This window comes from Micromys minutus (assembly GCF_963924665.1).
Source record: "Micromys minutus genome assembly, chromosome: 25".
Taxonomy (NCBI): domain Eukaryota; kingdom Metazoa; phylum Chordata; class Mammalia; order Rodentia; family Muridae; genus Micromys; species Micromys minutus.
Window position 1 is genome coordinate 4,842,875 of NC_137960.1, and position 13,125 is coordinate 4,855,999.

At 46.4% G+C, this 13,125-nt stretch overlaps 1 protein-coding gene across 2 annotated transcripts in view; it reads left to right on the forward strand.

The window, feature by feature from the left end:
* The first annotated feature begins 3,703 nt into the window (after positions 1 to 3,703).
* The window catches only part of MAPK14 (mitogen-activated protein kinase 14), a 55,266-nt gene continuing 45,844 nt past the window's right edge, over positions 3,704 to 13,125 (forward strand). For both annotated transcript variants that reach the window (XM_080937563.1, XM_080937564.1), the window contains exon 1: positions 3,704 to 4,162. In XM_080937563.1, the coding sequence (XP_080793689.1) occupies positions 4,047 to 4,162 (116 nt within the window). In that variant the 5' untranslated portion in view covers positions 3,704 to 4,046. The remainder of the gene's footprint in view (positions 4,163 to 13,125) is intronic.

Here is a 13,125-nt window from a genome sequence, read left to right on the forward strand (position 1 = left end):
AACTTTAAAAAACGAAAACCTGTTCCTAAGGGGAGCAGGGTGTGGTAGCATACGCCTGTGCCCTCGGCACTTGGGACACAGAGGCAGGAGGACCAGGGTTCAAAACCAGCCTGTTACACAGCAAGCTTGAGGTCAGCCAGGCTATATGAGATCCAATTTCAGAATAAACAAAAACAAAACAAAACAAACAAACAAACAAACAAACAAAAAAACCCAAACCAAATACAAATCATTTCTCGAGCTAGAGAGATGACTCAGTGGTTAAGAGCACTGACTACTCTTCCAGAGGTCCTGAGTTCAAATCCCAGCAACCACAAGGTGGTTCACAACCATCTGTCATGGGATCTGATATCTTCTTCTGGCTTGTCTGAAGACAGCTACAGTGTACTCATATATAATAAATAAATCTTAAAAAAAATCATCTCCTGAGTCAGAATTTCTGGGGCAGTATAAAAGTGTGTTTTAAGACACTGGGGGATCCTGGTGTACTGGTGGCTCACACCTTTAATCCCAGCACTCCAGAGACAGAGGCAGGCGGATCTGTGAGTTCCAGGCTAGCCTGGTCTACACAGTGAGTTCCAGGCTGATACAGTGAAAGCCTGTCTAAAAAACAGTAAGAGCCACAGCAGCAGCAGGACTGGTGCCCCTGATTCAAGTAGCAGGCATCTTATCTTCTTCTTCTTTTTTTTTTAATCTGGTTTTGATTGGAGTGTGGCAGGCTTTGACATCCCTCTCCTCCTTGCTCCCAATCTATCCGATGCTGGGTTACAGGTGTAAGCCACCACACATGGCTTCTTTGCTTTTTCCTTCCTGTGCTGGGAATTCATTTGAGGGCCTAACACACGCAAGGCTGCTGTACCCTGAGCTGCGGTCCCAGCTTTTATCTGTAAGCAGGCTTTCTCTGCTAAAAACACTTAAAAATACAAGCACACCAACCCAGCTCTTTCACTACTTCTGCTGCCTTCTGCCATCCCTCTAGCCATCATCCGTGCATCCGTCCATCCATCATCCTTTCATCCAGCCATCCGTCCATCTGTCCACCCACCCATTCATCCATTCACTGGCTCGTTTAAAGAATCTCTATTTGATAAATGCAAAAAAAAAAAAAGCACTTGCAATTCCCAATCAAAAGTACTCACTGCGTGCAAGTGTCTTGGTTTTGACAGAGAATGTATGGGGGAAGCTGAAAAGGGTTAGCAAATAGCATTGTCTAGTGGCAGGAGATGCTTGAAGGTGACAGCCCTCCAGCTGCTGAAAGGTCACACAAACAGCTTCATATAGTGCTATCCAGTGTGATACGTGATACCAAGGGGGTGTGTTGAAGATACGCATTACTGGGTTGAGTGGAAAAGACGTCATGGGAGGACCCGAAGCATTCATCAATAAGGACTAGGAGACAGAGAAGGGGGTCGGGGTGGAGGGCGGGGTTCAGCCAGAGAGAACAAAATAAACAAAGCAGTAAAGTCTGGAAGCGAAAAAGGCCCTGAGTTGAAGCCGGATGAGGACACAGATGGGGTGGAAGTGTGGCAGGGCCCACAGTCCAGTTCCTTCAGCTGTTGACAACACGGAGAACTTGAAAGGACCCAGTGTGCAAAGCCCATTTTGTCTCTTGCCAGTGCTGTTTCACGCAGTCTTTCTACAGGAGATAGAAGTTCCAGTCACCACCGCCATTCATTCATCCATCCATCCATCCATCCATCCATCCATCCATTCATTCATTCATCCATCTATCCATCCATCCATCCATCCATCCATTCATTCATTCATTCATTCATTCATCCATTCATTCATTCATTCCAGGGACCACCGCCATTCATTCATTCACCCACTACTGCCTAGGACCCTCTTTGGCTCTGCAGGTGACCCAAGCAGCCATGCTCTGGGCTGTTTGCTCCCAGGCAGCAGCCAGTGCTCTGAGCGGCTCCCGACCGAGGCTCACCTGGTTTCCGGTGGCCCGCAGGAGCGCAGACGCTGGGGACAGACTCGGCTCCAGCCTGGCTGGCGGCGGCGCTGCGGACGCGGAGGCCGGCAGTTCCCGAGCCGTTGCTGCAGAACCCGCCGGCGTTCCGGCTGTGCGGGTGACGGGCGAGGACGGCGAGGACGGCATCCGGGGCGAGAAGGGGTCCCTGGGCCAGGGGAACCTTCCGGATTTTCTAGAAACAGCCTCGAGAATAAGTTCCCCGTTCTGTTCAGTGTAGGCATGGGTGGATGTGGGTTCTTATGGGTCTGTCTTTCCCCATTCACTTTTATTATCTTTCTCGGCTTCTCCGGAAGATTCCACTAGGTGGGAATGTAGGGTTGGATTTCTCTGGTAGAGACTAGAACCAGGGCCTCAGAAAGCTCAACAGACGTACTTGTCTTGAATGCGATGTGGTCAAAATTCCTCGCCTTGTTTCCCCATCTCAGAGGCATGAATTAACTCTTTAAAATTTCTCTCAATTTAAATTCTTAAAATTCTCCGGGTTTGGAGAGATGGTTCAGTGGTTAGAGCACTGGCTGCTCTTCCAGAGGTCCTGAGTTCAATTCCCAGCAACCACATGGTGGCTCACAACCATCTGTAATGGGATCTGATGCCTCTTCTGATGTGTCTGAAGAGAGCTACAGTGTATATGTGTGTTTTTTAATTTTTTTTAAATTAAAAAAAATTCTCTCAACTTCTTTAAATTTATAAAGTTTGGATGACTCTAAAGGGCAGGAGTCAGTCTCAAACTCAAGTCATGGGTTTTGGGGTGTTCCAGATACGGTCTCAAAATTATCTAGGCTGTCCCCTAACTACTCAATATGTATATAGCAGAGGCTGGTCTCCTGGTTTTTCCAAATGCTGGAATTACAGGTTGTGTAACTATACATACATACTTACGTATATACATACATAAAATATATGAGAATGGTCTCTTGGTCTTTCCAAATGCTTGAATTACAGGCTGTGTAAATCCAAATAAATAAGAGAAGACCTTCCCTAAAAGGAATGACCTACCTGCACTTTGTGTGTGTGTGTGTGTGTGTGTGTGTGTGTTTTCCTTCCAACAGTGGGTCACAAACCCAGGGCCTTGCAAATGTAGGTCGCCAGCCTGAAAGTGGACACTCATGACTGTCTACACCTCTGACCTTGTGCATTGGGTCCTGTGGATCCCTGGAACCTCCTCCTCCACCTTCCAGGGTGGTTCTTGTGCCTGAGAAAATTTAGGAGCTGCTAGGAGCGTCTGGAGGCCGGGTTAATATTTGCCTGGGGGTGGGGGGACAGGTTTCATCAGCATCCCGAGGTAAGCCACATGTCCTTGAGCAGATGGGAATGCAACAGCTTTCTGGACAGGGCCTGTCTGTTCCTGCAAGTGTTTCTTGGAAATTGCCGGCTCCGGTGAGCAGGTGGCTCGGAGTTCAAAGATCGCTTGGCTCGCTTCCCCGACGCTGTCACAGCGGCTTTCCGCCATGTCGCCTCCAGGCATTCCCCCGTCCGACCACAGAGAGGCGCGCGAAGCCCGCGCTGCAGCCTCCACCCTCGGCGCCCTAGAGCCCAGTCCCCGAGAGTTCCTGCCTCGGCTCCCAAGCCGCGTCTCTCTTCTCGCGAGATCTGCCTGTCCTACGCGCTCTTCTCGCGAACCGGCCCTCCTCCCCGCCCCACGGGCAGGTTCCATATTGGGTAAGATCTCGGTTCCCGGAGCGGATACCTCCCGGAGCTGTTCTCGCGAGAGTTCCACGAGAGGCTCCCGGCCGCTGCCTGTGGGATCGCGGCCACTGGAGCCCGAGCGGGTTCTGGAGCGTGAGCTGGTGTCGTGCGGCGTCGGCGTGCGCTCCCAGGGGAGCGGCTGCAGGGAGACCGCGGCGGGGGCAGCCTCGAGCCGTGCAGCCGGCTCCCGCACGTTGCCGAGGCTCGCAGGAGCCGCCGCGGCTGACAGGGGCCGCGCGCCGTGGGTCGCAGCCTCCACACCTGCGCGGGCGGCGGGCGCGGGGTCCGGTCTGCCGCGGGCGGGCGCGGAGGAGAGCGTGCGGCTGCAGGCAGGGGCCCCGGCTCGGCCACCTCCTCGCTCCGCAGCCGCCGCTAGAAGATGTCGCAGGAGAGGCCCACGTTCTACCGGCAGGAGCTGAACAAGACCGTCTGGGAGGTGCCCGAGCGGTACCAGAACCTGTCCCCGGTGGGCTCGGGCGCCTATGGCTCAGTGTGGTGAGTGTCGTCGGGCCTCGGGTTGGGGGCGGGGGTGGGGAAGACGCGGTGGAGCAAGCAGGGTGGCCCTGCATGCCTGAGGGCCAGGCCTGTCCCCACAGCTCAGCGATGCGCCCAGCGGCAGGAATTCTCCTCCGGCGTGTCTGGGGGTGTAGGGGGGCAGTTGGAGCAGGACGTGTCCTGCACCCCTCGTCCTGCACACTCAGGTAGGTGGTGAACCGTGTGCGCGAGCGGGTCAGCCGTGGGCGCGGTGTGATGGGGCTCCACCCTGCGCTCTCCATGCTCGTAAGATTGTTCTCCCGGGGGTCCCTTCTGCAGCCAGGCGGCCTCAGGACCCTGCCTCCGGGTACCGCCACTTGGGACGCAGGAGCCCTGCCCTGAGGGGCAGACGAGCTAGGCGGAGCTCCTGCTAGGCGCAGTAGGGCAAAGCCTGACCCGGGGACTGCGGTCACCTGAACGAAACTTGCAGGAAAAAGCGCTCCCTTTCTCGGAAATCTTTTTTCTTTTTTTTTTCCTTTCCCTTTTTCTCATTTTTGCAAGCCCGCGTCGAAAAATCCTGGCTCAGGAAACGTTCTTTTGGGATTCGCACTTCAATTAGCAGCACCCCGAAGAGCTTAAAATACCGACTTTATCTCGGGGACCGCGGTGCCAGCTTGCGTGGTGTGTTTCCGATTCCGTTGAAAGCGTATTTCCTTTTGGAGAGTGAGGGTGGCAGCGCCTGCAAGGACGCTCCAGCTCGCCGCTTAGTCACCTACCACTGCTCATTTTAGCATTGTTTAACAAAACAGTTCTCCATACGGAGCCAGAGGGATTCTGATCGGTTGGGCGCCCCTCAAGATCAAAAAGATAGGACTAGTAAATAGTTTTTAAATGAAATAATTACCGGGAATGCTTTTCTTCCTTAAAGTCCCTTAGAAGATTTGCAGGGAGCTTTATCAGCTTGTAAGCACTGAGGTACCCGCTGGTTTTCGGTAGAACCTGAACATAGGAAACCATCATTTTCATTCTTCTTTAACACCGTGGTTTAACACCTGGAACTCAACAAATTTTGTCTGCCAGCGCTGAGAATAAAGGCTTTTTGCTACCATGCAAGGCCCTGGGAGCAGGTTTCACATGAAAAAGTGAAGTGTAAAACTTCCACTGCAGAGATGTTGTGAGGACTCATCCAGTATCATTTAGTGAGCTTAGTATCACTTTAGATCCCCCCCCCCATCAGATTCCACAGATGAGCCTTTTCTGTGTTTTAGCGATTTTATATGCACTCATGTTCCCCAAAAGAGACTGTGAGATAGTTTTTGTTTGGAACACATTCCAGGCTTCTGGATGTGTTAATCTTTAAGTATGAGTCCTGTGTTACTTAAAGTCACATCGTGAATTTCCTGTTTGGTAGAATCTTCCTGGTAATTGAGATTGTGCAATTGTGTCCAGCTGCAGATCCTCCTGCATTTGCTATTAAGCTGCTCCAGCTAGGCCGCAGATGGTGCCAACCTTGACATCTTTTGAATGACAGTTTACATTTGAAAGGAAATGTCAATCATTTACCCACCTCCTTTTTCAGTGGTTGGTTTGTTCTGGTCATTGTTTCTCTAGTACTTCCATTTGCATGCTCAGGGAGTGATGCTTCAGAACTCAGGGCTTCTGGGAGTGGGGACTTGCAAGGTTTCCGATAGTCACTGCTGCCCTGGCAGAAGAGCCAGCTTTACAGTGAAACCAGCACCACTTCCTCTAGTGCTGTTAGTTTCTGTGTGATAGAATTGAGCACAACCTCACAATTAGATAGATTTCTACAAAACAGCTTCTTAAACATAGGTGGTGCTGGCCCAGTGATGCAACACAGTGGGACAGTCCTGGCCTTGTCTGTGGGAGGCCCTGCGTGCAACCACGCACAACACAAAGCAGGGTGCTTGAAACAAGGGTCAAACGGTATGCAGCAGAAAGGTCTCTGCTTTCAGCCCTGCTTCTAGTCTTTCAGAAACAACCACTGTTCAGTTCCTTGCTGTCTTTCCAGAGAGGCAGACTTCCTTCCTACGTTAGAGATTTACCGTCCAGCCTATGGATGAGGAAAAGATGACCGAAATGGTGTGTGACTGAGCAAATGTCACCTCCAGTTAGATTTACAGGTCTTACCTCACCTCTCTCAAGTTATTTGAAATTGTGTTTTCAATTAGCAACTTTTTAGGTGTGACTGGAAAAAGCGCCTTTTGTTTGTTTGTTTGTTATTGTTGTTGTTTGAGATGGGCTGTCCTAGAATTCACATTGTTGTCCAGGTTGGCCTCCAACTCAGATCAGCTGGCCTCTGCCTCTCAATGCTGGGATTAAAGGCATGCAACACTACACCTGGCTTTTGAATTTCTTTTTAATCCACTTTGAGGCCCGTGTTCCCTTTTTCCACCTTCATCCTCTGAAATAGTTTGATGTTGGAGAATAATGAAGTCCATTTCAATGGAGGGGGGTTTAGACTGAAGTCTTGAGAACAGAGAAGGTTGTCCTACTGGTGACTGTGTATTATTAAGTTGGTGAGGGACCTGAGGTCTCTTCAAAAAAGGAATCTCCAAATGGGACATGATATACTTTGATTTGTAACTTTTTTTTAAGGTTAAGATTTTTATTTTAATTTGTAGTATTTAGTGAACAACAGTAACAAAAACAAGAAGCAAACATAATATTACTAATCGTGAATCAAAGATGAATGAGAGTTGGTCTAGAAATTTGGTATGGTTTTACAAATATCTTTTTGAAAGCGTAAAGGGAACTAAACTAAGTTCTCTAAGTTTTAAGGAACTTTAGTCACTGCCTGAAAAGGGAAAGGAAGCAAAATCGTTAAAGACCACACTGTTGCAAAGCATTGATTGTGTGGTTTGGGGTATAGGGGAAAATTTGTGGTGAATTTAAGGAAATGCAAACAGGAACGTCCTCTGAGGAAGGGGTCTCTCCAGCCACTTGCTGGGCACACCTGGGCACCATGCCTTGGGAGTGAGAGTTAAGAATTACTTCTAGATCACCCACAGCCATTTATGGGTTAGTATGTACTGCATACCATCAAACAGTGGCTAGGTTCTTGAGAGTACAGAACAAGACAGCTCTCATCTTGTCATTGGACTTGTAGGAGAATGGATGGCTTTCATAGCTGCGTTTGATGGGTTGCCTACTGTCTTGTAGACATGGTAATGCATAGTTTATGATCGGCATGTAAAAATATAACAAACTTAAAGCTAAACATGGTAATTTCTTCTAAGAAACGAATTCTGATTTAACATGCTATATAGGACAAGATTATCCAGTAAATATAAAAAAGATAAACGAGGCCTTTTTTAAGTATTGGTAGCTATTCACCATTAATTTTATTTTAATGAGACAGGGTAAAAGAGAACACCATGATTAGATATGAAAAGATGACTTTTTTCACTCTTGACAATTGAGAAGGCTGTGCCTTTATTTACTATTAGTTGTAATAATAGCTCATCTCTCTTCCTTCCCTTCCTACCTTTCTTTCTGCTTTCCTTCAAGACAGAGCTTACTAATCTTGAACTCTTGATCTACTTGTCTGAGTCTCTCTAATGCTAGGATCACAGGAGTGCCCCACCAAGCTGCTTTTAGCTGACCTATCTTTGTAACTAAAAGTAGACTAGTTAGCTGGATGTTACCATTCTTAATAAAGAAATACCTAAATACAAATAATAATTCCCAGCCTGGCCTGCAGAGTGAATGCAGTGCTATCTCAAGAAAAACAATAAATAGTCAAAGGTGTCCACAAACATGATTACTGACAATGGGGTATGTGGGGGGTTAGATTTATTTATTGTTATTTGTATGAGTGTTTTGTTTGAAAGTATATTTCTACACCACAGTGTGCTTGGTGCCTCTGGAGGCCAGATGGGGGCCTTGGATCCTCTGGAACTGGTGTTACAAATGGTTGTGAGCCACCAGAAGACCTTACCAATGCACATAAACACTAAGCTTCACTTCCCCAGTTACTGGCAAGGGTTTGTATGGATAGAGGAGAAAGACTAAGAGTTCAACCGCTGGCCATTTATTTTATTGAATTCTGTTTCCCACTCATGGTGATCATTGGACCCCAGGCCTCTCGGTTCTGCCACTTGCAGTTTTGAATCTTGGGGAGTATTCTGCTTTTAATTTCTCTTTAATCCAGCCTCAGATGATCTGTGCTGGCTTTGCCTTCTGTGGGCAATGTTGGGAATTGTGCTAAACCCCTAAAGCTTAGGGCTTAATGTCAAGGAATCCCCTGGACTCAGTCACTTTAGTATTAACTGGCACTTTAATGTGATTTTGTTTTTTGTTTTTTGTTTTTTTTTTTTTTTTTTTTTTTTTTTTTTTTTTTTAGTTTATCAATGATTTTCACTGAAATCACTATCAGTTACTCCTTTCTAGCTCCATGTTTTACTCCTCTCTCCTCCTTTTGCATTAGTGATTGAACCCAGAGACGGGTGCATGCTGAGCACGGTATCCAGTGAGCTGCAGGCTGGCCTTTTTAGCCTAGTTCTGTGGATGAGCTGGCCAATTTAAAGGAGTGTTAAAGTGCTTCGGTTTTGGAGTCCAGGGTTCCAGCACTTCAGGAGTCTCTCACTGGTGTGGCTGCTGAAGGTGTGTGAGCGCTTTTGTACAGTCCTTTGCAGAGTCACTGTGCAGCTAATCTAAAAGGTAAATGACTTAACCCATTAAAGTCTTGTTCTCCCTCAGAACTGATAAGTTAAAATGAAGTTAATGACCAGATGAAATTTTTCCTGGGGGAAAAAAAAAACCAGGTAGTTCAGATAGGTGACTTCTGGATTTATGAATGCCATTTATTTAAAAATTTTCAGCATATATTTATGGAAATTTAAAACCAGCCAGGTTGGTGTTGTTAAGCGCAATGTATAAGAGTGAAATAACTAACCCTCGCTTGCTAGGCCCTTGAAAGTACATCAGATTTTTGTTCTTTGTGAAATTTGACACAAAGCCAATGTGTTCCATTGGAGGGGTCTAGTTGCTGGGGTGTCAGAGCACCTCAGTGTTCCTGACCTGGAGCACAGGGTTTTCTGCTCAGGCTTGTCATGGACATGCAAATTGTGTACATAGTTTTTGAGGAAATAATTAAGACCAGAACTTTCTTTAAACTTGAATATTTTTACAAAAGTTTTAGAATATTGATCTTTGCAAAGTGTTTCTGTAATTTTAGCACATGCGTGGTGAGGATTAACCAATTTTCCTAAAGTGTAAAAATCTTTAAGAATTTGTTAAATTCTTAACAGAAGAAGAGATGCCATTGTGTAAAATAGGCACTTTAGAGATGGTTCCAGGGTCTAGGCCAGTGATAAGACAGAAGTGGTAGGAAAGTCTGACAATTCCCAAGTTTTGGTCTTGCGTAACTGGGTGGGTTCTGGTGACAAGTAGAGTGTTAAAAGGTGCTGCACTGTGGGTTCAGGGTTCGTCTCTCTCTCCAGGGACATGGCTCTGCATGTTACATGGTGACTCCAGTGTGTGGGTTGCTCTTAAGGTACAAGGTGTGGAATGTTCAAAAGTACAAAAATGCTTTCCTTTTCAAAGCCCTACTGGAAAGACAGTAAAAATAGAAAGGAAGCCCCGTCTGTAGTGTCAAGAGGATATGTTTTATTTAAACTGAGATAGGGAGAGGAAGGTGCAGAGTGGCTTAGCTTTTTCTTTCCTTTTCTTTTTTCCCATTTCTTTTTGTCTTCCTCCTAGTACTGAAAAACCTAGGACCTTGCAAATGTCTGCTAGGCAAGTATCTACTGTTGGCCATTCTGCGCTATACTTTTTAAAGATTTATTTATTTATTATATATAAGTACGCTGTAGCTGTCTTCAGACATACAGAAGAGGACATCAGATCCCATTACAGATGGTTGTGAGCCACCATGTGGTTGCTGGGATTTGAACTCAGGACCTCTGGAAGAGCAGCCAGTGCTCTTAACCGCTGAGCCAGCTCTCCAACCCTGCTATACTTTTAAAGGGAGGTGGTGGATGTAACAGTGAAGGAAGACTAGGCTAAGGGTTTGGACATGAGGGGGCAAGAAGGTAAGAACTTTCAAGATTGAAGGGTTAACAAAAGACCCTGTGCTGTATGACCATCAGCTAGATCTGAATGGATCTGGGAGCATTCTGAGGGGGAAGGAGGTTACAGCTGCTCAGAATTCTGTACGGTCATATTTGCCTTTGTAAGGAACAACTTTTGTGCTGAAAAAGTAAGCCAAGGTGGGTTGCAGACAGCAGAGCTGGAGTTTAGCTCCCTAGTTTTTTATTTGTTCCTTAGCCGATGGAGGTACTAACTACTGTTTGTGGTTTACGATAGCACAGGAGACGATGAATCATCACAGGGCTTTGACCTGTGCCCTATGCTCTCATTCCCGAGTCCTGAGTGCCAGAGCTGGAATTTTTGTTGAGCTCTAGAAATTCAGGGTTCTCCATTCCAGCTCTCTAAATAACATGGGCTTACTTCAATTTTTGTTGTTGTTGAAGGGTTTTGCTGCCAAAAAAAAGGGAACAAAAAAATTAGCTGTTGAGTTCAGCTGAAAAAGAAAGAGGAGTGGGCTAAATGTTTTCTAACATCTTTGACTTCCAGGCTTTTTCTTAATACTTGGCTATATTTTAAGTCATTTGTATCTTCCTCAGAGTATCTGAGTATTTAAGATCCCATTTATTTTGATCTTTGGCTCTGTGTCTGTTTTCCATTCCTGCCTTTCCCTCATCATGTTACCTGGCACTCATGCTTTTGTCTGTAAGGCTCCAAGGAGTGTTACCTTGAATAGATGTGACAAATAGGTGTCTACAGATACCTTGTAACAGCTCCGTCGGTCTGTCTGTCTGTCTTGGCTGCCTTCATGGGAGAGTGCCTTTCTTCTTTTTATGAAGCAGCCTCCCCACCCCCACCCCCGCAAACAGATTCCCATGGCAACATAACAGAAAGGTAATAGAACAAATGTTTATTCTGTCTAGACCTGTTGTCTGACTAACTGTAGACCCTGAACATGTTTGTACCTGTTGCATTGAATGGTGTGATTACAGATTTCCTTGTTTCCCTCAAGACCTCCTCCTTGTAGATCTTGGAGTTGCCACTGGGCTTGCGACATGAAGTAGGGAGACCCGGGTCTACCCCAGAGTATACACTGGTTGTGTCTCCAAACTTGTAGTCCATAATATGCAGCATGCAGCATACCTAGAACAGCAGCAGTTGTCCCGTTGTTGTCTGTCCACAGTTCACTAGTTTAGTATTGGTCGTGTTAGACACTGTTTATAAAGACCAGAGTTAACGAGGGACCTGCGGAGATACCATGTGCTTGCAGTGGAAGCTCGAGGCCACGTCTTGGATCTCTGGCAGCATGTGAAAACTGGACACAGCCCATGTGTGATCTCAGTGCTGGGGTGCAGAGACAGGAGAATGGGTGGAACCTTTGGGCTAGCATTTCTCAGAACACGGTGGAAGGCACCTAAGGTCAAGCTCTTACCTACACACACATGCACTGAGGCAGGAAGAGACCTAGGTTGCTTTGGGACACCTTTGTAGCTTTTCCTTTTTTCATATTGTTCAGTGTCATCATTTCAAAACTACCTTTATATTTCTAAAGACAATCCCTCCCTCTCAAGTGGCATTCTAGTAGCTTGTCACATCTAGGGCTTGATGCCAGGGTATGTATTGGAAATCTGTGCCACAGAACCTTTTTCTTCTGGTGATTCAGATCTGGAAAGGATGACATCAGCATGCCCACAGGAAGTCAGAAAACAAAGCAGAGCCTCTTTTGATGTGTGAGGGAGGCTGTGTCAGTAAAATGGAGAGCGCGAGTAACTGGTCTTGATCTTGAGCCCTTTTCTCTGTATCCACTGGGATCGTTGTCATGCTCATTGTCAGGCCCTACTCTTCCTGTAACTCAGCCTGGGGTGTCCACCTTGTGCAAGTACTAAGTTCATCTTGTATTACTGCATTCCTGTAGCAGATCTAATTTAATTCCCAGAAATATGTTTTATTCTTAGTATCCTCAGTAGGTGACTCTCACATGGTGGCTCACAACCTTTAAAAGATACATAAGTCCACTGTAGCTGTTAGACGCACCAGAAGAGGGCATCAGATCCCATTACAGATGGTTGTGAGCCACCATGTGGTTGCTGGGAATTGAACTCAGGACCTCTGGAAGAGCCGTCAGTGCTCTTAACCGCTGAGCCATCTCTCCAGCCCCTAAATAAATATATCTTTTTTTAAAAAAAGTAAAAGAAACACATCATTTCTATTTGTTTTCTTTCCAGTCTACCAGTTGCCAATGAAGATTTTAGTTCTTTCTCATCTGTTGAAAAAAAAAAAAAACAAAACTGCAGAAAGAAAGAAATCCAACTCCCTAGTAGTCATTGTGTGAAGTACTGATGTTGACATCTTGTATCGACTTAGTTGTGATTACCTGATGGCCTGTGTAAATGTTCTTGCATATGTGTTTGCATGTGTGCAAAGATCAGATGTTAACCTCAGTTCCCGTCAACTCTCACTTTCTACTTTATTTTGTGATAGTATCTCTTACTGAATCTGGAGCTCGTGAATTGGGGAGACCAGCAGGCTAGAGAGCCTCTGGAACCTTCCTGTTTCCAGGCACATAGCCTCATGCCTATTTGTTGTTGTTTGGTTTATGTTGGTACTGAGACCAAACTCAGGTCTTCATACTGGCTGCTGGAACCACTTTTCTGACTGAGCCATCTCTTCACTTCTGCCCTTCCCCTGTGTGATGCTGCAGTCTGGCTTGCTTAGGTTAGGTTTCTGGTTCCTTGTGTAGTGTTTTGTGTGCCCTATGGTTGGATGGTCTCTCTTGAAATGAACAACTCAATGTTAAATGATACTGACACCAGGCAAAGGTTTAAAAATTAACAAATAAGAGTGTCATCTGGGGGCTGGAGAAATGTCATCTGGTTGCCTGGTTAAGAGCTCCGGCTGTTCTTCCAGACACCCCACATGGCAGCTCACAATTGTCT